The 24,842-nt window shown below is 39.9% G+C and overlaps 1 protein-coding gene across 1 annotated transcript in view; it reads left to right on the forward strand.

The window, feature by feature from the left end:
- The window catches only part of LOC122792780 (protein shortage in chiasmata 1 ortholog-like), a 240,410-nt gene that overhangs the window by 162,686 nt on the left and 52,882 nt on the right, over positions 1 to 24,842 (forward strand). The window contains exon 5 of the mRNA XM_044060350.1: positions 19,416 to 20,439. Within this exon, the coding sequence (XP_043916285.1) occupies positions 19,416 to 20,439 (1,024 nt within the window). The remainder of the gene's footprint in view (positions 1 to 19,415; positions 20,440 to 24,842) is intronic.

Consider the following 24,842-nt stretch of genomic DNA (forward strand, 5'->3'; position numbering starts at 1 on the left):
GAAAAATCATAGCAAAAACATAGAAACATTGGAAAACCAAGGACTTTTCAAATGACTCACGTTTCCCTTGGGTCTAGTGGCCCTTTATTCAGTGAGGTGTTTTGCAGCCCCTGTCTACAGTGTCAGTTTTGGCCAAGCCCTCAGATGTTCTACAGCCACTCCCATCTTCAACTTTTCATGCATTCTGCTGCACCAATGTGCTTCTCAATGTTTATGGCCTTTTGGGGTTAGAAGCACGCATTTTAATTTCAGAAGGGATGAAGGTGAGATCCTCATTGTCTTTAAGATGAGGTTCCTGGTAACCATATTGAGGACTGGGTTTCCCACCTATGACTTGCAGCATCTAAGGAAGCAGTTCCCAAAGTCTCAAGATACAAAGTGCTAAGCACAAACTGTCACATGCCAGTTTACTTCAGCCTAAGCTGGGCAGTGTCTCCTCTCAGTCCACTTCCCAGGCTTCTTCCAGGTTCCTAGTAAAGCTGGCCAAATATTTTGTCTTTCTTAAGGAGAAGAAGGCCATGCTTGGATATTCCTAAACTGTCTTGGGGCCTTTCTTCTATAAAGAAAAAAGTGTATCCTCCTCCTGAAGAAGATTCAGCTATCCATGACTCAAAAACTGATGAGCTGGCATTTGTGAATCATATCCCAACCACTGAGAACTTTGATTATGACAGTGAAGACACATTGGCCTCTGCTTCTCCACCAAAGGACTCTTCCTTTGTGGACATGTTCATATGATAAGGGAGGTGTTCCAGTGGGAAACCAAAGAATATTAAGAATCCCATCAAAGGCACAGGGCTCATATAGGTTTGGTAGAACCTAAGCCTTTAGTAGTTCAGTTTCTCCAGTGCTGGATGTCCTGGAATATGTATTTAACAACAGATCTCTGAATCCTGGCTCTCTTCCCCATACTTCTAGGAAACCTGAATGCCTCTACAGGCTCAAAAACTTCCATAAGTATTGCTGTAGGAACATTTCGGCAAATCCAGATATGGCATCTCTGGATTGCAGCAAGGTTGCTACTTTGGCACCAACCAGGAATCACATTCCCAATGATAGGCAGAGCAGAAAACTCAACAGATTTGGGAAAAGGGTTTACACCTCTGTTATCCTTTACTTCAAGACCTTCAACTGACAGTCTCCTGTGCTTAACTACCATCAATTCCTGTTTGGAGAAAATGAGGGTGGGCAGAGAGGGTCAAGGACAAGGATCTGAAGCAACAAATATTGGAACTTTGTGACTTCTCCTTTCTGGTGGCCAGACACTCTAAGAAATATGGTTATGATGCTGTGGTCGCATCATGTAGGACAGCAATTACTGGGTCTGTAATATGGAGATATGTCTGGCTGAAAACTACACTCCTGCAGCAGGACAATGTTAAAACAGAGATCCTTATATATATATATATATATATATATATATATATATATATATATATATATATATATATATATTACACACACACACACACACACACACGAAAGGGGAGGGAAGAGTATTTACAAAGACTTGGTCTTCTCATTCAAAGCAGGACAGTGCTAGATCTAGAAAAGGGCAGAATAGAAATTTTAAGAAGAAAGGCAAGTTGTGTTCGAAGATAAGCCTGATGGCCATCAGTGTTGAGACACCCAAGGGGAACAGCAATGACTCAGCCAGACAACCCTTTCTCTTTCACCCCCAGGCTCACTACAACTCAACCCCCCACCCACTTACATTACCTCTCCCTTAGAAAAAGTTGGTGGCGTGTTTGGCCATTATAAAGAATTGGGAAGAAATCAAAATAGGTGCTAAACATTATCAAAAACATTGTACAAACTACAATGTCTAGAAATGTCAAGCTTAAGGGGCATCCCTACAGTTCCAAAAGAACAAGTGGCCCTCATATCAGAAGCTCTTCAAGACATGCTTCAAACAGGAACCATAATAATGAAGGCTCCTATTCAAGATTCGTAATTCCAAGAAAAAAGGGTCTAAAAAGTCCCATTCTAGACCTTTCCAATCTCAATGAATTCTTCTGGGTCCCAGAATTCAAAATGCTCACCCTTCAAAGTCTGTCATCCGTGCTTCATTAAAAATGCATCCACTGTGTAACTCTAGACCTACCGTCATATTTCCATTGCCAGAAAACACAGAAAATACCAGAGGTTTGAAGCAGGGGGAGAACACTTCCAGTTTATGTCCTTGCCCTTTAGCTTGCCCACAGCTCCTAGAGTCTTCGCATAATGTCTGGCTCCAGTGATCATGTCTTACAGAACAAAGGGTGTACAGGTCTTTCCCTATCCGGATGACTGACTGATCCTGGCAGAATCTCAGCAAAGTGTCCTTCAGGTGATGGAATTCACCACTACTTGCTTCCATGACTTGGGGCTCACAACCAACAGGGGAAAAAGTCATGTTTAATCCCTTCACAGAGATGATTTTTCCTAGGGACCTGCCTGGACACTTCCTACAGCATACCCTTTCCCCAAGACAATGTGATCCACCTCACACAATACATTGAAGATATTCTGCAACAGATATTGATCACTGCCAGGTAGTTTCTAAGGCTGATGGGCTTCATAGTATCTTGCATCATAGGTTCATAGGTTCATAGTTTAGTACTAAGCTAACTGCCTTAGTGAGCCATTTTAAGTCTAGCCAATTATCCCTTGTGAGACTCAAACCCTGCACCTTGTGTTTGTAAGGCAAACACCTTAGCCATTGAGCCACCATCCCAATCCTTAAGGGTTCCTTAACATGCCTACAATGAAGAAACTCAAGTGGTACCTTAGAAATGGTGATAGCATACCCACCACTAGGAGGTCAAAATTACTGCTTTTCCCTGCCTCAAGGGTAAGATCTCATGGTGGATTTTGCTATGTGATCTGTATCTGAGAATACCCTTCAGGGCACCTCTATCTACTATGTCTCTGACCACAGACTCCTGATACCTGGCCTGCGAGTGTTGTTTGGGAACTCTTCAAGTCTATGGTACTTGTGAGGAAAATAAAGGAAAAAAAGCACATAAATATCAAAGAAATTATGGCTGTTATTTATGCCTGAAGGCCTTCATCACCTCCCTACAGCATGGAGTCCTACAAGTAAACAAATAAAGAGGGAGTCATTCTTATCTCCTTTGCAGGATGACCAATTAAACATGCGAGATAGTCTTGAAAATGGATGTATTGCCACAGAAAATAATGTGTTAGCAGGCAGGCTGAGCAGATCTCAAGTAAACCCCACCACTGGATGTTAAACTGGAATATATTTCTAGATCTGACCAGGTTGTGGGGTTTACCAGTGATAGACTTTTTTTCCCCAATCTGATCAAACAACTGAAAAAGTTCTGTGGCAGAATAGCAACTCCAGAAGTATAAAAAACACTCTTTTGACCACAACATAGTACAGTTGTGCAAGTAAATTTACCATAACAGTAGATCTTTGAATGATCACTGCTGCAGCAGCCTTAGCTATATGGGTTATATCATGTCAAGGATATAACAGCTGGCCAGCTTCCAGTGCTTCAGGGCACCTTTCATGTACTCAAACCATTACGCAGTTCGAGTTGCCTAAAACAAGTTTGAGCATCAAACCCTTCAAAGCTTTCATGTCAACTGAAAGAGGGAGGCTGAACCTTGACAGGGCATAGATAAGAGTAAAAAAAAAAAAAATATATATATATATATATATATATATATATATATATATATATGTATGTATGTATGTATATATATATATATATATATATATATCTACACATATGCACACACACACACACACACACACACACACACACACTGGCAAAAACTAACGATTTTTCAGGAGGGAGGGAGCAGCTACTGCAGCAGAGAACAGTGATCATTCGAACGACTGTTATGGTAAGTTTACTTACACAGCTGTATTATATTCATCATATTGATCACTGCTGCAATTATCCTAGTTTACATCATTTTGGAGGTGGAAGGGGAAGGGTCTAGGAGCCCCTGTAAAATGGTTTTAGCAAAGCCTGATCTAGACCTAAAGAAGGAATCAGGCTTGTAGTGCTTGGTAAAAATATGTAGAGAGTACCAATTTGCTGCTTCTAGAATACTTCTAGAATCCTACTTTTTCCAAAAAGCCATAGATGAAGCCAAACCCCTGGTAGAATGAGCATTTACCCTGCCTGGAATAGTTTTGCTGTGAGAATAACAAAAGTTAATACCCTAAGACAACCATATGGAAATATTCTGTTTAGACACAGGTTGCCCTTTCTTCTTACCTTCACAAGAAACGAACAACTAATCCAAATACCCCAAATATTTTCTTTTCTGTTAAGATAGTATCCAGGTTGTCTGTTGACATCCAAGTTATGGAGTATCCTTTCTCCCTCATTTGGGTTCAGGAAAGAAAACAGGGAGATGGATAGTTTAGCTTAAAGTAAACTCAGATACCACTTTAGGCATAAAAAAGGACTAGTTCTCAAAGAAACCCTGTCGTTGCAAGAAATGAGATAGGGTTGACTCAGAGTAATAGCTTGCAACTAAGCTACTCTTCTTGTAGAGGTCAGAGCAATCAGTAAAACAGTTTTCTATGTTAAGAACCTCAAGTCAGCCTGATGAGCTGGTTCAAATGGCATAAGTGTTAGCTTCTCTAACAAAATTAAGATCCCAGGGAGGAGCCACCAATTTTCTTGGAGGTCTCTTATGCAAAATTCCTTTCAAAAATATTTTCAGATGAGAATGCATTAAAAGGGGGGGGGGTGTATGAGCAGATGGCTGACAAATGAACCTTGATGGAGAAAACGAACGGCCATAGAATAGTAACTCACACAAATATTTTAAAACTAGAGAAACACTATCCCTGAATGGGCACTGGTTATGTTATTGGCATTGACTAGAAAACATTTTCCATTTGCTAATACAGTAAACTCTTGGTTAACTGGCACCCATAGGGATTGGTAGATGCCGGATAACTGTAGTTTCTGGTTGCTTGAGAGTTACTGTTAAAAATAGGCCTGACTAATACTGTATCCTATACTATTTGTTTGGTTTGACTTGTTTGTAGGTTGGGGAGAGAGGGAATTTATTCCTATCTTCCTTTTTAGAACTCTAAAACCTTAAGGTATGTATGTGTCTGCAGGCAGGGAGGAAGGGGGGACAGAAAGTGCAACATATGAAAATTGTACTGTATTTCTTCCATTTTGTTTTTCTGATTGCTTGAGAGTTCTGGTTGCTTGAGTTACAGTTAATTGAGAGTTTACTGTAGCAGGCTTTCTTGCCTTCATTATTACCTGCTTCACATCCTCAGTAAATAGGCAACTTAAGACCCTATCACCCAGGCAGTCCATTAAAGCTGGCTGAGGTCAGGGTATATCAAACTTCCCTGTTCTTTTGTGAGTAGATTCATTCTGTGCAGAAGCTTGTAGTAACTTCCTTTGGCCATTTCCAAAAGAAGGGTGAACCACTGTTGTCTGGGCCAGAAGGGAGTCACCACAATGATCTTAGGGGATTGCTTCTGAATCTTCAGAAGTACCCTGGATATCAGTGGAAAGGGTGGAAGTGCATGCAGGAACATTCCTGTCCAAGGAATGGAAAAGCCATCTGTCTTCCAGGTCTTCTTGCATGAAGTCCTGGAGCAGAATTTTACCAGCTGATTGTTCAGAGAGGAGACAAAAAGATCAGCTTGAGGAACTCCCCACAGACGGCTGAAATCTTGGAAGACCCTCCATTCTACTTTCCGTTTGTGAGGGTCTGCATTTGTTCTGCTCAGCTTGTCTGCCACAAAATTTTGCTCTGATGGGATGTATGTTGCCTGTAGAGTGAGACTGTATTGTAAAGCTATACCCCAAGCTAACATGGCTAGTCTGCAAAGGGGAGTAAGACCTGTTTTCCACTTGATTAATGTACCACATGACTCTGGTATTGTGTGTATCAACTTGAAGTGGTCCCGGGGACCAAAGATGGTTCAGAGAGCTAATGTCTTGATTAGAGTAAGCATCTCTTTCATATTTATGTGCTTGTATCTGTCCTTGGTATCCCAAACACCTTGCACTTTTATCCCTCCTGAAACAGCTCCCCCTCCAAAGTCCAAAGCATCTGTAATGACTGACTGATTTAGAGCAGGGGGGAGAAGGGAAGACTTGGATTTAGGGATATTTGCTGTCTCCACCAAGTGATTTCTCTTCTGAAAAATCTCATAACTGGCATTTGAAAATATAATAGGTGTTGGTGCTTGTGCTGGGACCAAAGAGACTTCAGATCCCATTGTATCTTCCGCATGTTGAGTCTTGCTAGGGGTATAATGAGAATTACAGAAGAGCCAAAATCCTGAAGTATCCCCTTGCAGAGACTGAAATCTGAGTGGAAAACCTAGAAACAGATCTAGATAAAGATCTATTGTTTCATGTAGAAGAAAAGCTCTTTGGACTGGGGTGTCTAGTAGACACCTCAGAAACACAATCCTGTGTGATGGAGTCAAAAAAAGACTGAATGTTTTCTCAGTATCCAAGTTTCTGTAAGAGATCTCTCATACAAGAGAAAGATTCTTGACACTTTAAAAAAGACTCTGCAAAGACAAGCAAGCTGTCTTAATGTACATAAAACTTTGTCTACCATGTGGTTTGCAATGACCTATAGCTGGAGCTAGTCAGTTTGAGAGCACTCTTGGTACAGTAAATAGTCCAAAGGGAAAGACAGAGAACTGATATTGTGATTCAGACACGCAAAATCTTAAGAAACACCTAAAATTTGAATAAATGGGAATGTGATGATAAGCATATTTTAAATCTAGTCTTATAAGAAAATTTAAATGAGGAAGAAGAGGTAACAGGCTGAGAAGTGACAGCAGTTTGAACTTGGGCACTATCATAAATTGGTTTAGAAAAGAAAGACCCAGAACTGGCCTTCAGACATTTTCTTTCTTTGGCACCAAAAACATCCTTGAATAAAAACCTTTCCCAAACTGGGAAGGAGGACTGGCTGTATTACTCTGTCAAGCAGCATATGTCGAAGGACAGAGGGAAACAGGGAAATCTGGTAAGGTAGGTGAGGAATTACTTCCTGAAAGGGAGGAATTTCCTTGTACTGCCATCTGTAACCTTGATGAATGATCTTCAAAACTCATTTGTCTGAAGTTATCTGTTGATAAGAGAGAAATGGAGATTCAGCTTTTCTTGAAGGAAGGTGGAAGGGGGGACAGTCTTTTAAATAGTCATTCGGACTTATTAGACTGTGCTTTATTTTGGGGAGTTGCCATTACATTACTAAACATATATATCTATTCCTCCTCAAATTTCTTTAGACAGTAGTAGTTTGATGGGTCTTGCTCTGGGTTTAATTCAGGCTATTGATCCTTCTTATAAAGTAGTTCTTGGTAAAATAAATCCTCTTTTTCTGGAGAGATTCAAGATTCTGAATTTGGACAGGAAGATGAAGGGACAGAGCTGATTGTGACCGATGTTACCTACATTGAGGCTGAAGATACAGTGAATTATTATTAGTTTAAGGGTGTGCACACACAACAAAGTATTAGTTTAAAGGTGTGCACACTTATGCACCAGCGTATTGTACGTTTTTTATTTTTTATATTTTTTCCCCTAACAGCCTTGTTTGTTTTTCAATTAAATTGAATTGAAGCCCTTAGGTGTGATTGAACAAACAAAAAAGGTCTTGGTGTCACCTTAATCTACTCTTAACTTACTCTTCATTGTCCCTTACCCACACCCTATTCCAGAATTTGCTAATGCTGAACTAGTAGCTTGCTTACTAAAAATGAACAATCATAAAAGTCTCTGTATCATCGACTTATACATCCCACCAGGAAATAATATCCCAGTCCTTGAAGAAATTCTCTTATGGGCCTCTACCAAAATCACCTAGTATATATGTTTCATTATTTATCTACCAAAATAAACAATGAAACATATATACCTGGTGATGTAAATATAAACTGGGACTAAATCAGTAACTCTACACCTACCCAATCCATCAATCTCTTCAAATTCACCCAAACAATTCACTCTATAACCAGACCCAGTAAATCCAATTCCCTAGGCACTACCCTTGATTGGATCCTAGTCTCCCACCCTAACAAAATTACTAACTCTGGCACTATTGCTGACTCCATCAGTGACCACCTCCCTGACTTTGCCGTCTGCTCAACCACCTCTTCCCTGCATCAAAACCAATACATACACACACGTAACCTCAGTAATTTGCATTCCTTATTAGCATCCTAATCAATAGATCCTTACAGGAATCTTATGTCCCCAAACTCTGGCATACAGCATATACTCCACCTCTTCATAAAGGTGGTAAAAACACCAATATCTCCAATTTCCGTCCCATAGCGATACTCTCCCCTATCTCCCAACTCCTAGAAAAATGAGTTAATCTCCAACTTATGCCTTTCCTAACCCAAAACCAACTTCTTACACCAACACAACATGGATTCTGACCTGGACACAGCACAACAACAGCTGTCCTCTCATTTCTAGAGACAGTCAACCGTGCCTGGGATTCTGGGGAAATAGTCTCCACAGTGCTGCTTGATCTCTCTAGGGCATTTGATACTATTTCCAACACCCATCTACTGAACCACCTTTCAAACCTAAATCTATCTCAAAGTACCATCTCCTGGTTCTCAAGCTACTTGTCTGACAGATCTCAGGCTGTAAAATGGAGAAAAAGTATCTCTCCTTTTCTCCACATCCCAGCCGGTTTACCCCAGGGATCTATTCTTGGTCCAATGCTGTTCAATATCTTTATCAATAAATTTCACTCTGCTATACCCAATGCCAAAGTAATCCAATATGCAGATGATTCAGCCTTAGTCTGTTCTTCCACTAATCTCCCTGAACTTTTAACAAAGACTCCATCCACCTTCTCAACCACTGAGGCCTGGATGCTCCAAAACCACCTCTCCCTAAATGCAAACAAATCCAAAATATTAATCTTCCCATCATCAAAATCCTTCCCTTTTGACAAAACCACTTTCCAAGTTCTAAGCCAAAACAACTCTCCTATTGAAATCATCCCCCATGCCTAACTGCTAGGTGTAACTATAGATGAGCACCTAAAATTTGACTACCATATTCTTCAAAACATAAAGAAAATCCATCATAAACTTGGTATGCTATACAGGAACAATCGCTTCCTCTCACACCATACCAGACATATTCTTGCCTCTACTTACCTCCTTCCCTCCCTAATGTATGGTGCAACCCTATTAACCAACCTATCTGCATCCATCACTTCTAAATTAGAAAACTGCTATAACAAAATTTCCAAATTTGCCACTAATTCCAAAAACTCCTCCCATCACTGTATTGCCCTTCGATCTCTAAATTGGCTAGAACTCTCAAACTATCTGGACTACCGGCAACTCATCACAGCCCATAAACTACTCTTCAACCCTACCAAATGCCCTGCCCTTACAAATATCCTACTCCCTTACATCCCTAATAGAACTCTTAGGTCAGCTCACCAAAACTTAATTACTGTCCATAAACCTAACCGTCCACCTGGATAACTTCTCCTCTCTTTTTCCATAGCCAAAAATGGAATTCTCTTCCTCCTACCCTAATGACAATGGAGAATGTGAAAAACTTTAAAACTCAGCTTTATTCCTACCTCTCCTCTATCTGGAAATGTACCTGCATTCTCTCAATCTAGCTCACCCCACCTTCTAACCTTTCAACACCTAAGCTCTATACTAACCTTCTCTACAAAAGGAATAATAACTCTCGTCAATACTCTATCTTTTTCTACATTGCAACCTCCCATATCTAGAAAATCTTGTTTGTTCCAATATGCTATTATAAATATAACTCCAAATTTACTAATACCCTCAACTTGATAACTACAACAGTTTTTAGACCAATATTGTAAATAGTTTTCTTTAAACAGCATATATTTTTCTGTTTCTACTTTGCATTTGCTGTGTACTTATATTCTGCATATTTACTAGAATATGTATCCTACTATATTTTGTATTGTATTCTGTATCCCACTATATTTTGTATTGTTGGAGCTTTTCTCCTCAAGCCTCCACCGAAAACGGGCTCCTTGGGTCCAGTGGACTTCCCCAGTCATCAGATTGGAAATAAATAAATAATTGTACAGGTTATAGGTCAATTAAAGGTGGGAAAAGTTTTGAAATTATTTATTGTGGTCTCATTTTTTATATCATAAAAACCTGCCATTTTAACAGGGGTGTGTACACTTTTTATATTCACTGTATACCTGAAACTGGCTCACCTACAGCTGTCACCCAAGATCAAGTCCTAAAAGTGCTATCAAAAGCTAAAAATACTGCATAGATGGGTCCTGAAAATATCCCTGGATGCATCTTAAATAGCATGAAGCACAATTTAGCCAGACCCCTAACAATATTGTTTAATCTCAGCCTCCATTTAGGTTTTGTACCAAGCAAATGGAGAACAGCTACAGTCATTCACCTGCATAAGAGAGGGCCTTCTACAGACCCAGGCTATTAAAACCCCACAAGTATGATCAGCTTCATATGCAAAGCCATAGAAAGACTCGTCATGGAACTAATCAATCAGGATACAGGGAACGTCCAAACACTGGACCCATCTTAGCTTGGATTTGTTGAGGGCAGGTCATGCTTACTCAACCTGGTGAACATTTTTGAAAAGATCACCAAAGCAATGGATTAAGGCAAAACATACACACTGCATACCTCAACCAAGCCAAAGCTTTTGACACAATTCCCCACTCAAGCATAGTATAAAAGCTAAACAAACTGTGAATAAACTACTATGTCACCCCCTGGATTGCCAGATGGCTCACAGATGGGACACAGGAAGACAATGTAGGGGAAGTTACCTCCACAAAGACACTAGTGACTTTAGGTGATTTAGTTGTTTACTAATGTCGCCAAATGGGTATGGTTATTTGCAGGTGATAAGTGGTTTGAGGACCGAGCCAACTCCGACCTAAGACAGGGATCCATGCTAATGGCCCCTGTTGTCCAGTATGTGCAATTCATAAAGCCCAGCAGCCCTCAGTCAATAAGCTGTTGGCTGGCTGGTGTCCAGCTGCCCAGCTTGGGTTACTTGGGATAGCACTTTTGAATGAAAACTGGATGCAAAACCATTCAGCCTGACAAACATGAACTAAGAATTGTTATACTCGATGTAGATTCACTGACAGGACGGAGCTTGAAAGTGGATGACTGTCAAAGGAAAAATTAACTTCAAAAAGATCAATACACGGCAGGTTCAGGTTAAGGCACTTTAATCTTGCAGCAAGGAGACAAAAACATTCTAATACAGAGTTTGTCTAACTAGAATCAGGAAGTGCAGGTATTTTTATACATTTTCTAATAAGACATCGCCTACCAAGCTGACGTAGCAGATCACAAGTTTTAACATCATTACTTCATAGCAGCTGTTTGTTCATAATTTTCTGCTTGCACTGTCAATTTTGTGAGAAACTTCCTAAGAAAAACAACGTGGCCTTGACGACCACCGGTTAGAAACAACTTTCCTCTATGCAATGTTACCATTCAAGGTACTACAGCTAATCTGAGCACAAAGCAAGTATAGATTGCAGTTCATTTCTTTAAACAGTCCTTTGTCTGTCTTTATCTCTTCCCTCTGCAGCTGTGCATGTTCTCATAACACGGACAGAGCTAATTGTTAGAATATGGTATTGTTTCATTTATTACTTCCTGACCTAGCAGATAATCACCTGCTTCTCAGTACGTTTCCAAAAGGCATAAGCATGAATTTTGCTGTGCTAGCAAACACTAGGTCAGAGGGCATCTTGCAAGTTTCAGAAAGCATACTGCAGTTTCAAAAAACATCTTTTAGTCTCATATAAAACTAAGCTGTATATAAAATAGAATGAAAAACGTGTTAACTTTTAGCTTCTAATTAGCACTAAGCACACATATTAATACATATTTTTCTGACAATGACATGATAGTAATAAGGAGGCTGGACATCCTATGTATTCAGGAGACAAGATGGAAGGGCAGTGCAATAAAGCCACTTGGCTTGGGATCCAGAGTTTTCTAATTCAGAGGAGGATAGACTAGAAATGGTGTGGGAACTGTGGTGAGGGAGAGGCTTCAGAAGACAGTGAGGGATGTCATCAGAATTAGTGACAGATTCATGGCAGTCAGACTCCAGTGTAATGATAGGGTAATATTTATAATCTCAGCCTATGCCCCACAGCAGAGTTGTGACAGTGAGGAAAAGAGTGCATTCAGACAGCAATTGCAGGACCTACTAGATAAAGCAGGACAACATGAATTTGTCTTGATAATGGGTGACCTGAATGCACATATCAGGACAGACAAAACAGGATATGAGTATTGCCTGGGTCCACATAAGTCAGGCAACAGGAATAAAGAAGGAGAGGCCATTCTAGACTTCTGTCTGGCAAATGGCTTGATGGTGATCAGCACATGGTTCAGGAGGAGAGACAGTCACAAGACCAACTACAAGAGTGGCGAGCATGCAACTCAGATAGACTTCCTCCTAGTAAGGAAAGGGCAGGGGGTAGAATTAGTGATTGCAAAGTCATCCCCAGTGAAACAGTCAGCCCACAGCATAAACCACTGGTTGCAACAATCAGCTGCAAGCAGGGGTCTGAGAAGGCCCTAAGGTCAACAAAGACCAGGCTGAAGACATGGAAGTTGACTAGAGAGACAGTACAACAGTCCAAGGAATTGATCAGGGCTGTAGCACTCCAGGAAGAAGAGGAAATGGGTAGAGTTGAAGAAGAAGAAGAAGAAGGGCAGCACCTCAAACAGCATGTGTGAGGACTACAGAACTGATATGTGGCTGAGCCAGGTAAGGCTCATAAGGAAAGTTGGTGGTGGAATGCAGAAATCCAGGAAGCCATCAAAAGAAAGACAGGAATGCAGGAAAAAGTGGGAGAAATAAAAGATGGAAGAAATATTAGTTGGCTAACAAACAGGCTAAGCGAGAAGCTGCAATAGTGAAGAACAAGGCATCAGGGGCACTCTACCATCTTCTGGAAAGTGACTCAGTAGATGGCACAGAGGAACTCTATCAGATTGTAGATAGTCAGACACCCTTCATAAGGGATGCCAGTAACAACCTGCACACTAGACAACAGGACAATGGAAGGAGTGCTTTCAGCAACTTCTGAATGAATCAACTACTGCCCCAGGCACAGCATTCAATGAGAAAAGAGGAGAAAGAGCCCTCCACAGAAGTAAGAACAGCACTAAGGAAAATTAAGTCAGGGAAAGCAACAGGCTCAGTTGAGGTCACAGCAGATATGATAAAGATGTTGGGTTAGATAGGAGAAAATTGTTTCTGAGGGCACTCATAGCAGTGTGGAGAGTAAGGCATATTCCAATGACTAGAGAATAAGCATACTAGTGCCAGTGTACAAGAACAACGGGGACATTCACAACTGTGGGCAGTACAGAGGTATCAAACACCTGTCACATTGCATGAAAGTTCTGGTGAGGGCGATTGTAAACAAATACACAGAGCCGTAGAACGCAAGATGGGAGATGAGTAGTTTGGATTCAGATCAGCATGCAGCACAAATGACCCAATGTTTGAAGTTTAACAAATAGTTGAGAAGAAGCTGGAGAAGAGGAAAGAGTCCAACTGGGCATTCCTAGATTTGGAGAAAGCATATGACAAGGTCCCAAGAAAGCAGATTTGGGCACTCCTGCGATGGTTCAAAATCACAGAAACATTAGTAGAATTAATGTAGGCTATGTACAAGGACCCAATGACTCAAAAACAAACACTATTTGGTCTCACAGAGGGGTTTGAATTAGTGCAGGCTATGTACAAGGACCCAATAACTCAAATACAAACAGTATTTGGTCGCACAGAGGGGTTTCCAGTGGGAGTGGGTGTGCATCAGGGTTCAGCGCTGAGCCCATTGCTGTTCATACTGGTGATGGATTACATTAGCAAACAGATCAAAGGGGACAGATGAACAGAGTTACTGTATGCAGACAATGTGGCATTATATGCAGGCCTTGACCAAGAATTTCAACAAAAGATAAGGGAATAGAATGCAAAACTGAAGGCACATGGGATGAAACTGAGTACAGATAAGACAGCTGTAATGGAAGCAAGAGTGGAACAGGTTAAAAGCTTCAATTATCTGGGAGGGGTGGTTGAGGAAAACGAAAGTCTGAATGAGGAGGTCAAAGCTAGAATCAGAGGGGCTGCAGCCATGTGGCAGATATTGTCAGGGGTAGTGTATGACAGAAGAATGCCAATGAACCTAAAATGTCAGGTGTATAAAACAATAGTGCAACCAGTACTACTATATGGTACAGAAACCTGTGCAGTAAATGCAGAGCAGTAGAGAAAGCTATAGATGATGAAGATGAAGTCCTGAAATGGGTGGTGGGATGCAACCTGTGGGACAGATGAAGAAATGAGGACATAAGAGCAGAAGCCAAAGTAGCTCCAGTTACAGAAAAGGTCAATGAGAACACATTACTGTGGTTCAGGCACATGAAAAGCAGAACACAATATGGTGAAGAAGATTTGGAAAAGACTGGAAGAAGGCAAAAGGAAACAATGGTGTCCAGCAAAGAGGTGGATGGATTGTGTGACAGAAGACCTGTGACAGTCAGGCATGAGTGTCAAAGAAGGTAAGATAGTGGTATTGAGTATAGAGAGATGGTGACAGTTGACATGATACCCCGACCCCATGTAGAAAATGGGAAAAGAGAGTTGATTATGTTGAAAGTGATGACCAGTGCAGTCCCTCAGGGTTCTGGTCTGGGACCTCTCCTGTTTGGCATCTACTTTTGTGAAGTAAAAGCCAATACCAAAGGGCTCTGACTAACCTAGTTTGCAGAGGACTCATAGGAGCAGTCAGCGAATCCCTAAATGACTTAGCCCTTCTTCTGGAATATCTGTCCCAAATAAATTAGTGGTACCAAAATCTTGGACTGGAACCAAATGCCAACAAATGGATTATTGTACCATTTGGGAAGTAATCTACCCCAGGGAACTACTACACTGAGAATATGCCTCTAAGTGTTGACCCACTTGTTTGGGATTTTATGTAGACAGTGACCTAACTTTTGATCATGAAGTGTCCATTGTTGTAAGAAAGTACTTCTATATTGCACAGCTTATAAACAAGGTGATTGTGTATAGATCTAGGGATGTCATTGTCCCCCTTTACTCAGCCCTCCTTAGACCAGTCATTGAGTATAATGACTCCTTTGACGTATCTGTCCTGACACATGCAACAAGTCAAACACCCACAGAGATACCTTATTAAAAGGGTACAAGGCCTAAGCAACATACTTACGAGGACCAACTCAAAGTCCTGTCACTATACTATGTATCTTATTGACTGCTGAGCTGACCTCTGTATGGCATACAAAGCATCCCCCAACACAGTACTGATGAATTTACTGCATATCAGCAAGTCAAATGGCATCAGATGTACTTGGTCTAGTGATCTAAACCTCTTCTGCAACATCAACATAATGATTTAGAAGGACAGGTATATTTCACAGAGGATACTATTGCTCTAGAACTGACTCCCCATCCACATAAAGCAAAGTTCATCCCTGTTCACATTCAAGAGCAACTTGGATCTATTATGGATGTGAAGCAAAAGATTTACCCCAGGACTCTCCCCTGTACTACTAATGGACATATGGCAGCTCCTAAATGCTTTATCTCATGCATGGGTCATCTCAAATTATCTATGTCATGATCTCAGTTATTCTCGTTATGCGTAATATATAATTATCGACCATGGGATGGGTAAGGCCAATCTCTAACAAAATGGGATAGGTTAATTCAAACACAAAAAGGGAAATTAGCTATGCATAAGGAAGGGTTTGATTCTCACAAAAGGAAAATTAGCTAAGCTTAAAAAGGCTCATGAGGCAGGTTAGGCTAGTACTTGTCTATGAACCTATGAACCTATAAAATGGCCTGCAAAGGCAGCTAGCCTAGTTCTTAACTATGAATCTATGACAAATACTCGGCTTTCTCCTCAGATTTCTAATTCAAACTCAGAGGAGATCTCCGTTTCTGAATCTCCCTGTGGGGGCTTCTCTTTCTCTGAGACTATTTCCAGAATGTGCCAGTGTTTTCAGTGGGAGAAAACTAAGGTTTCCCAGCCCATCAGAAAATACTAATACTATGAACTGTTACAGAAGGAATTTCCAGAGCCTTCACCCATTCCTCCAGTTCTGTCAGCTTTGGAGCATGTGTGTGACTGCCTGCAATTTCCTAAGAGTCAACCACCTGCCCCTAAAAAGGCAGATAGGATGTATTAAGTTCTTCAACCTTTTAAGGTATTGTTTGAGAGGCATTTTATTGCTTGGGGGTTTGTTAGTCATTTTTACTTGCGTAGGGATGGTGTTCCAGAGTCTGAAGCTGTAACAGGAGTATAGTGAGTCCCATAATTAATTATTTGTTTTACTAGTGCTTAGTAGAAATTTATCACCACAACAGAGGTCCCTTTTAGGGGTGTAGGGCAATAGTATATTTTTTAATGCAGGACATTTTTCAGGATAATATATCAGTCTGTATGCCATAACTAGCTGAGAGTATGTTAGGTAGCTGTTAAGCTGTAGCTAGTTTAGCTGTTTTAAGGCTTGGCAGTGCTGAGCTTGGTGTGCAGTGTTGGTAGCAGATTTGGCTACTTTGTTGTAACGGGAGACTAGTTTGGATTTTAGTGTAGAGTTTTGGTTTGCAAGGGTAGGTGAGACATATAAGAGGGTTGGAAGCAACTAGGGTGAGACAAAGGGTTTTCTTGCTGGGTCTGTAAGGTACTGTTTTGCCTTGTAAAAGGAGCCAAGTTTCTAGTGAGTCTTTTCATATGTTTGAAGAATATGTTGATCAAATTTAAGACTGTCATCTATTTTAATACCCAATAACTTAGTATGTGCTGCTGCTTCAACTTTATTATTATTTGCAGATGTAAACAAGAAAGGTTGTTTTTTGTTATTGGGATAATGTTTTGGGGTGAAGAGCATCGGTTTTGCTTTATTGGGATTAAGAAGCAGGTGTGAATTTTTCAACCATGTTTCCATTAAAGAGAAAGAAATGTGAGTGATTTCTTGGAGTCTGGATATTGTGGGGGCTGTTCATCCATCCATCCATCCTCAACCCCTTTTCCCATTTTGCACATGGGGTTGGGGTGTCACGTCAGCAGTAGCAGTCTTCCCAAGCTACGATTTACACTGCCAGGGGGCTAGCCCTGCCACAGTAGTTCATTTGTACCACATACTCACACACACACCCTCACCTATGGCCAATTTAGAGTGTCTAAACTACCTACTGCATGTCTTTGGAATGATGAAGAAAACTGTAGCACCTGATGGAAATACCACATAACCACAGGGAGGACATGCATACTCCACACAGAAAGCACCCCAGCCGAGAATCGAACCAGAGAAGCTCTTGCTGTGAGGCAATAATGCTAACCTCTGCACCACAGTGGTTACTTACGGCTATACATAATTGAAGTCAAATCATCTCCGTATTGTACTATATTTGTTGGAATCTATGGCAGTGTAAAGCTTGTTTATAAAAATATTAAAGAAGAATAGGTCCTATTATAGAGCCCTGAGGGACACTTATGGTAACGAAGTGAGGAGGAGAGGTCCTGTTGTCATTTGACTGCTGGTTGCCTTCCAGATAAATAACTAAGAACCATGTAAGGGAGGACTGAGAGAGACCTATAAAAGAGAGCTTAGTGAGTAAATGTTGGTGTGATGCAGTGTCAAAATCTTTGGATAAGTCTAGGAACACAGTTGACATTAGGTCACCATTGTTTGTATGCTGGTATATAGTGTTGTTGAAGTGAAGGAGGGCAGTGGTTGTGGTGTGGTATGGTCTGAAACCATGCTGCGTTTCAAAGAGTGGATTATTTGAACTTAGGTGAAGAAGCAGCTGAGCCAGAATACATTTTGCAAGTGGCCCTTCCAGCCAGCCTCAGCTATTGAATTCCCTGTAAGTTATACATGTATAAAATTGCTTATTACTTGTTTGGAATATAAGTATCAAATCTTCATTGTTATTTCTTCATTTGCAGAAGGATGCTTGCTAGTGGCTTGGGGAAAAAATGTCAGCTTTGGTGTTAGGTGCACCTATGTAGTCACTGTATGATGTCCCATCATATGCTGGCACCAAGCAATCACTTGCCTGGGTATTAGATTTACCACAAAAGTTGCAGAACAGTGATTGGGGGAAAGGATGAATGCCAAGCCTGGAATCATTAAGGAGGATCATCTTATAGATCAACTAACCAAATAGGAATGTGTTTATTATATGCATATTCTGTTTTGTGTTGTACAATGACAATGAATTGCTAAACACATTAAGTTCTGGGCTGAATTAATTAGTGTGTGTGTGTGTGTGTGTGTGTGTGTGTGTGTGTGTGTGTGTGTGTGTGTGTGTGTGTGTGTGTGTATTTGTAAGGCAACAATATCTTCCGAGTGGTTCCCGCTTCCTGTATCCATTTGACCTACTCATTCTTCCATCAGGATGAAACTCCTCTGACCCATTTATTTCTCTGAAGGAGGTAAGCTGGAGTGTTAGGGAGCTGACCAGTCTGCTAAACCTGTTGACTGTCCTATCTTTACACTCTTGGCAGCCTGCATGCTTCACAATTGCTAATCTGGGAAAGTGCTTACTCACTACTTCTGTAGTCCACCCTTCCAGCTAGGTGGCCCACTACTATGCAGTGTAGGAGCGCCGGACTCAGTGAGTACACCTGCATTCCTGCAGGTGTCAACTATGCAGTGAACTGAGCCACCCCCCACCCCACCCCAAGATAGGCAAGCTGGTGTCAGCAGCACACTCCCATCCTTCCCCACTTTGTCCGTCCAGCAATCATGCCGCTGGTCAAACATTGGTCATCTGGGATGCAGTCAGGGAATTATCTCTCTATGCCATAAGACTGGGTCCCTTTAACAATTCATGGATACAGTTACCTAAATGAGATATAATCTTTTCACTGAAGTGTTTGTTAAATCCTGCATCAGCAAACACAGTTTATCAAAATCATGTGTTTTAACAAAGGAGTAGTTTTAATCCAAAATCTCTGTAAAGTTAAAAGTGTTTTCTTCACCAAGATGTATTCATGCCAAAGTGATTTTATTTATTTAGTACAAGGATTGCAGAGACCAGTGATGACTTAGGCTACTACATAGAAAGAGTGCCTATATCCTCCTCACAGGAAGTGATATTTTATGGAAAAGTGACATCATTTCTTTATGAAGAATTTTATCCCCTTCAGTTTAACAATACAAAATTGTGATTAAGCACCCTTAATGTCTAAGTATTATGCAATACAAATTTGAATGATACCAATAAAATATATTTAGTGATATAGCAATGAATGTTTAAACTGTCCTTTAACTTTTCAAATTTCAAGCAATATAATCTTTATCAAAAATATTCTAATTTGTGTTTTCTTTTTTTTTGTCTTGATTGTCTTAGCATTTTGGTGACATCACTGCTTTGTACAAGTTAGACTCAACATCATTACTATCAGAAGAAACACCCTTTCAAGGAGGTACAGACATTTCAAAATCTCTGTTTTCTGACAGTATATATGCTCACTGTGACGCACAAGCTCATGTCAAGACTTCATATCAAGAAACATCACCTTTCTTTAGCGAAATTCAAAAGGCTACAGGTCAGCCATTCACCCACCACAACCAAGAAGCATATTTTCATTCTGATCCTTTTAAGATTTCACATAGTACAGAATCCACCTATTGTCATGAATTTACCGGCTACTTAGATGGCAAAAAAAGCAACAGCTATGTTACCTTTAATAGTACTTTACCTTTCCTAAATTCCAAAATAATTAATAAAGCAAATACAGTTCCTTTTCTACAGTCTAACAACGTAACATCAACAAACTTTACTCCAACAAGAGTAGCTAATACTTATGGAGTTAAAAGAATGCCTTCATCCATGAGTCAGCTTCAAGCACATGTGGGCTCATTTTCTACATCAATACCTGGCCAGTATAAGGGACAAGAAGTGGAAAGACTAATCAGAAAAGATGCACAGTCTTACTTCTACACACAGAGGAGTCCTGAGACCTCAGTTTATGAAGATGATGAAAGGAACAATTTGGTACACGTTTGGCAGACACAATCATCAGCATCTTCAGGCTGGATGGATCAAAGCCCACAGCATTACAATATTTCTCATAAGAATGACTCAATTTTATCACCAGCAACTTGTTTTGAACAAGAACCTCCAAATCCACAAATTAAATTAAAAAAACTGTCATACATTAAGTCACAAAATAGAACTGCTGAGAATTTCTGCGATGACTTTCCACCAATGTATGAGTCCAGCAGAGATGGACAGAATTACAGTCAATTTGATGCTGAGTACATGAAAGAATTGGACAGACATTTTAGTCCAATGTTTGCTAAACCACCACAAATTGAGGGACAGATAGTTCAGTCTCTAGCAGGCTGTGGGAAAGAAGAAGAATTTGCAGGTAAATTGTACTTTATAGATAGTTTTCTAACCCGCTTGGTAGTAGTAGCATCAATAACATTCCAGAAACTTAGACCAGGCCATGTAACAGAAGTAACTGCAGTTTTAAGGCCACAAACCTATTACTACTGCCACAACTAGCAGGCTATTAAAGAAATGAATATTAGTTTCAATGAGGTTTTTTCATTGTTTTAAAACTCAGTAGCTGTTGTTTCATTATATTTTTCATATTGCATTATCAATTAACGTGATGTTGTCAATCTTCGTTTTATCCTTTACATATGGGGGTTCGGTTCCTGTATCGGAACAGACTCGGCCATTACTACAGCTTGAAAAAACAACAAAAGTGGCGACTGAAAGGTGAAAACTGCAAAGCCCAACAAAATCCACAAAATGTAAAAGTTAAGCACACAATTTTATTCGAATCGCTTTTCGTCCAGCTAGTAGCCAAACTTCTTCAGACAACAAGATAAAATAAACTACTACATCCAGCTCTATTTACACTTCATCTAAATCATTTGTTGTACAAATTGATTAATTGGTACGGAAACCACTTTAAAGAAACAGGTTCCTCAAAAGTGAAATAAAATACATTCCTCCAGTTTAAACACACATATAAATACATGTTAAAAAATATATAATATGGTATCATAAATACTTATTTACTTATTTTAAAAAACATACATAGCCCTAAGGCTTTCCTAATGTGTGCACATTCACCATAAAAGACTTCTTAATTTTAAAATACAAGACAAAGAAACTTTGTCATTCAAACCAGGAGCCCTATACGATTGTAACTTTAACTGCCAAATCAACTCCTGTCTTTCCAACAGGAGTTGAAATGGGCCCCCTTTAACATCGTGCGTGATTTGATCTAATAATCTAAAAACAAAGGAGTGTGTAGGGTGTTGGTCACAGTGCTTAGCTAGAGCATTTTCCAACTTGTTTTTTCTTATACTATACAGGTGCTCATAAATCCTGTCTTTAAGTTTCCTGTCAGTTTTGCCCACGTAAAATGCAGGGCAAAGCTGACATGAGGCAAGGTAAACCACTGACTTAGATGAACAAGTGTACCTTCCTTCAAGATTGTATATCTTGTTGTTAATGGCAACACTACTCCCAGTTGCTAGATGTCCACAAAACTTACAAGACTCACATTTAAATGTCTCAGCAATTCTGCATCTAGCTTTTTTACTCATTTCCATTATACCCTTTAAGTTGTTACCCCTTTTGTATATTACTGTTGGTCTATCACCAAACTTGTCAGTTAGATCCATCTCAAAGATAAACACACTTCAGTTCCTTTGTAAAATTGACCTTATTGCTTCAGCCTCCAAACTAAATACTGTAATGAAACTCATCAGATGTTTTGACTTCTGGTCATCAAAGGCAATCTCTTTACAGGGGGGACTCAAACCAGTTGTTTCACTTACAACCTTATCCAAAACACCACGGTGCCCTGTCAATATAGGATTGTAAATACCTGTTTTCCTTTTACTCCAAACTTCCTCAAAAATATCCAATACCAACAACTCAGGGTACCCTCTCATCAAAAACATTCCCTTGAGTAATTCACATTCCTCAAGAAATCTGTCCTCTCTTGTTACCATACGTGCAGCTCGGACCATTTGGCCCTTTACTACAGATTTCTTCTGGTACTGGGGGTGGGCACTCGTATTGTGTAACATGCAGTTAGAGTAAGTTTCTTTACGATGAATGGCAGCCACAAAACAATTATTAGAAACATCCTTACTTAACTCTATATCCAAATACGTAATCTTTTCATCAGTGCACTTGTGAGTGAATTTCAAAAACTCAGTGTTGCCATTGATTCCCTCCAAGAAGCTGTCCACCTCTAAACTAGTCCCATCAAACAAAATGAAGACATCATCTAAAAACATTGTGTAAAACTTGATCCTCATTTTGTTTTCTGGTACATTCAGTATATACTGATGTTCCCATTGGGCCATTACAAGATTCAAAAAACTGGCCCCACAGGGGGAACCCATAGCCACCCCCACCTTTTGCAAATAAATATCGTTATCAAACATCACAAAGTTGTTAACTAAAATGATGTCCAACAATTCCTGAATCAAACGTACTTCCCCTCCAACAGCACCATGTGCCAACATCCGTTCGACTACCCATTCTGTACCTAAAGCATGTGGGTTTGAAAAATATAAATCAATGACATCCACAGTTAAGAATTTTATATTTTCATGGTAAGGAAAACTTTCAATTGCTGCTAAAAAAGATCAAGAGTCTTTACATATCTGATACTCTTTCCTCACATATTTCTTTAAAATATTATCTACCAATTTGGCCATAGGATAAGTAATAGAAGACCTAGCATTAGCCAAAACCCACATAGGGGGGTTTGAAATATCTTTATGTAACTTTGGCAGTCCAAACAAACTTGGAATTTTAGGTGAAACAACTGTTAAATAATTTAACGTTCCCAAATCAATAGTCCCCTCTAAAAACAAGTCATCCAAAAAGACATTAATGCATTTGTAAGCAATGTTTAACTCATTTAAACTAGATGATTCATACGTGTTACCACCTAATACAGTCCTCATTTTTTCATTTATATCCATTAAAACCAGACCCCCACCTTTGTCTTGTTTTAAGACACGCACTGGTAGCAATTTAAATGCTTGCAAAGCTTCCTTCTCCCTTTTGGAGAGGTTAGAACAACCACCATTCACCTGTTTCCCACATATATTTCTTATATCCATTTCACACAAGTGCTCATATAAGCTCAACATGGGGTGTGTAGGGGGGTTATATCAGTGTTTAAACTGTCTATATTTCCCAAGAGCACAGTCAAATTCCTCCTTCGTACAAATAATTTAAGATCTGTTAATGTCCTAGATAAATCAAAATGCTGTGTTGGAACAAATGTCAGTCCCTTAGAAAAAAGTTCACATAGTTCAGCACTGATAATGTGACTAGTAAAGTTGTAAACTTTAAAATCACCATTTTTGTTTGACAACATTTTTAAATGGTTACCAGTCATTTCTTCCCTCTGTCGTTCCCTCCTTTCTTTTAGTACATGTTGCCGTTGTGCTGCCCCCTCATGTTGTAACGTTTCTGGTGGTTTTGACCATTGTTGGAAAAAGGACTCTGCTCTCTTCCCCTCGAGTTACCTGTTTCTTCAAAACATTCGTCTACATTTTCTGGTGATAGCTCGTCATCTTCTCCTCTACTATCCCCTAAATTGTTGACAAATACATTTTCTGTAGTACGACTTTGTTCTCCTCTACTTTCATTACCATTATTGCAGTAGGGAGAAGATCAATAGAAAGACGCCAAACACTAAGAACCAAACAGCCGTTGGTAGTCTCAGATACATTTATTCATTTCAACTACGCAAATAAAAGTGCTTTTTATTATAAGGGCATTATTTTTTTGAACAAGTGATTAGTTAACACGTAACGTGGATTATAGTAACAGGAAGCCACCCTTCGTAGCTGAGACTACCAACGGCTGTTTGGTTCTTAGTAGGGAGAAGCTACTCGTTGGTTTACAATGTTCTGGTTTTGTGAAGGGGGCGGGATTGGATAAGCAGCATTTTTCTTATACGTTTCTATATCCCTTCTTAGTTTTTTTGCCTTGATTTCCGAATTCTTATTAAGATGTTGATCTACTGTAGTGAAAATTCTGGTATAATCAAATTTATACCTGCCAAAGTCTTTATGTAATCTGATGTTCCAATCTATTTGTGCTATCTCAGCAGTAAGACCATCCACAATTTGTTGATAATGTTTACTCATTAAGCTCATCAGCTCAAACCCATGTTTATCAAAGAGTTTCAACAAATCCAGGTGAAACTCTGACTCAGCCTCTAACCCTGAAGGGTACTGTCAAGAACGCAAACCTTTGGGAATCACTCACACCTTTTTACACTCATTGAAATAATTAATTTCTAGTTGCAGCTTTTTAGCTCTCAAAGACATCTGATCTAAAGTCTTCAGTTGATTTACCAAAGAAGCGTTACCTGCACTCGGCTGTTCAGCAACTGTCATCCCGCCTGACTCACCAAAGGTGGTTGTACTTTAAGCCAGGAGGTGACATCTGGCAAATCAACAGGTCCCAAAACAAGTGCTGATGTCACTGGTGTAGTAGTGGATGGTGGAACTGTGTGCACAGATCTTTGAGAGCTAAAAAACTAAGAAGGGATATAGAAGCATATAAGAAAAATGCCGCTTATCCAACCCTGCCCCCTTCACAAAACCAGAACTTTGTAAACCAATGAGTATCTTCTCCCTACTGCAGTAATGGTAATGAACGTAGGGGCGAACAAAGTCGTACTACAGAAAATGTATTTGTCAACAATTTAGGGGATAGTAGAGGAGAAGATGACAAGCTATCACCAGAGAATGTAGATGAATGTTTTGAACA

This window comes from Protopterus annectens, chromosome 2.part0 (assembly GCF_019279795.1).
Source record: "Protopterus annectens isolate FY-2018-M chromosome 2.part0, PAN1.0, whole genome shotgun sequence".
Taxonomy (NCBI): domain Eukaryota; kingdom Metazoa; phylum Chordata; order Ceratodontiformes; family Protopteridae; genus Protopterus; species Protopterus annectens.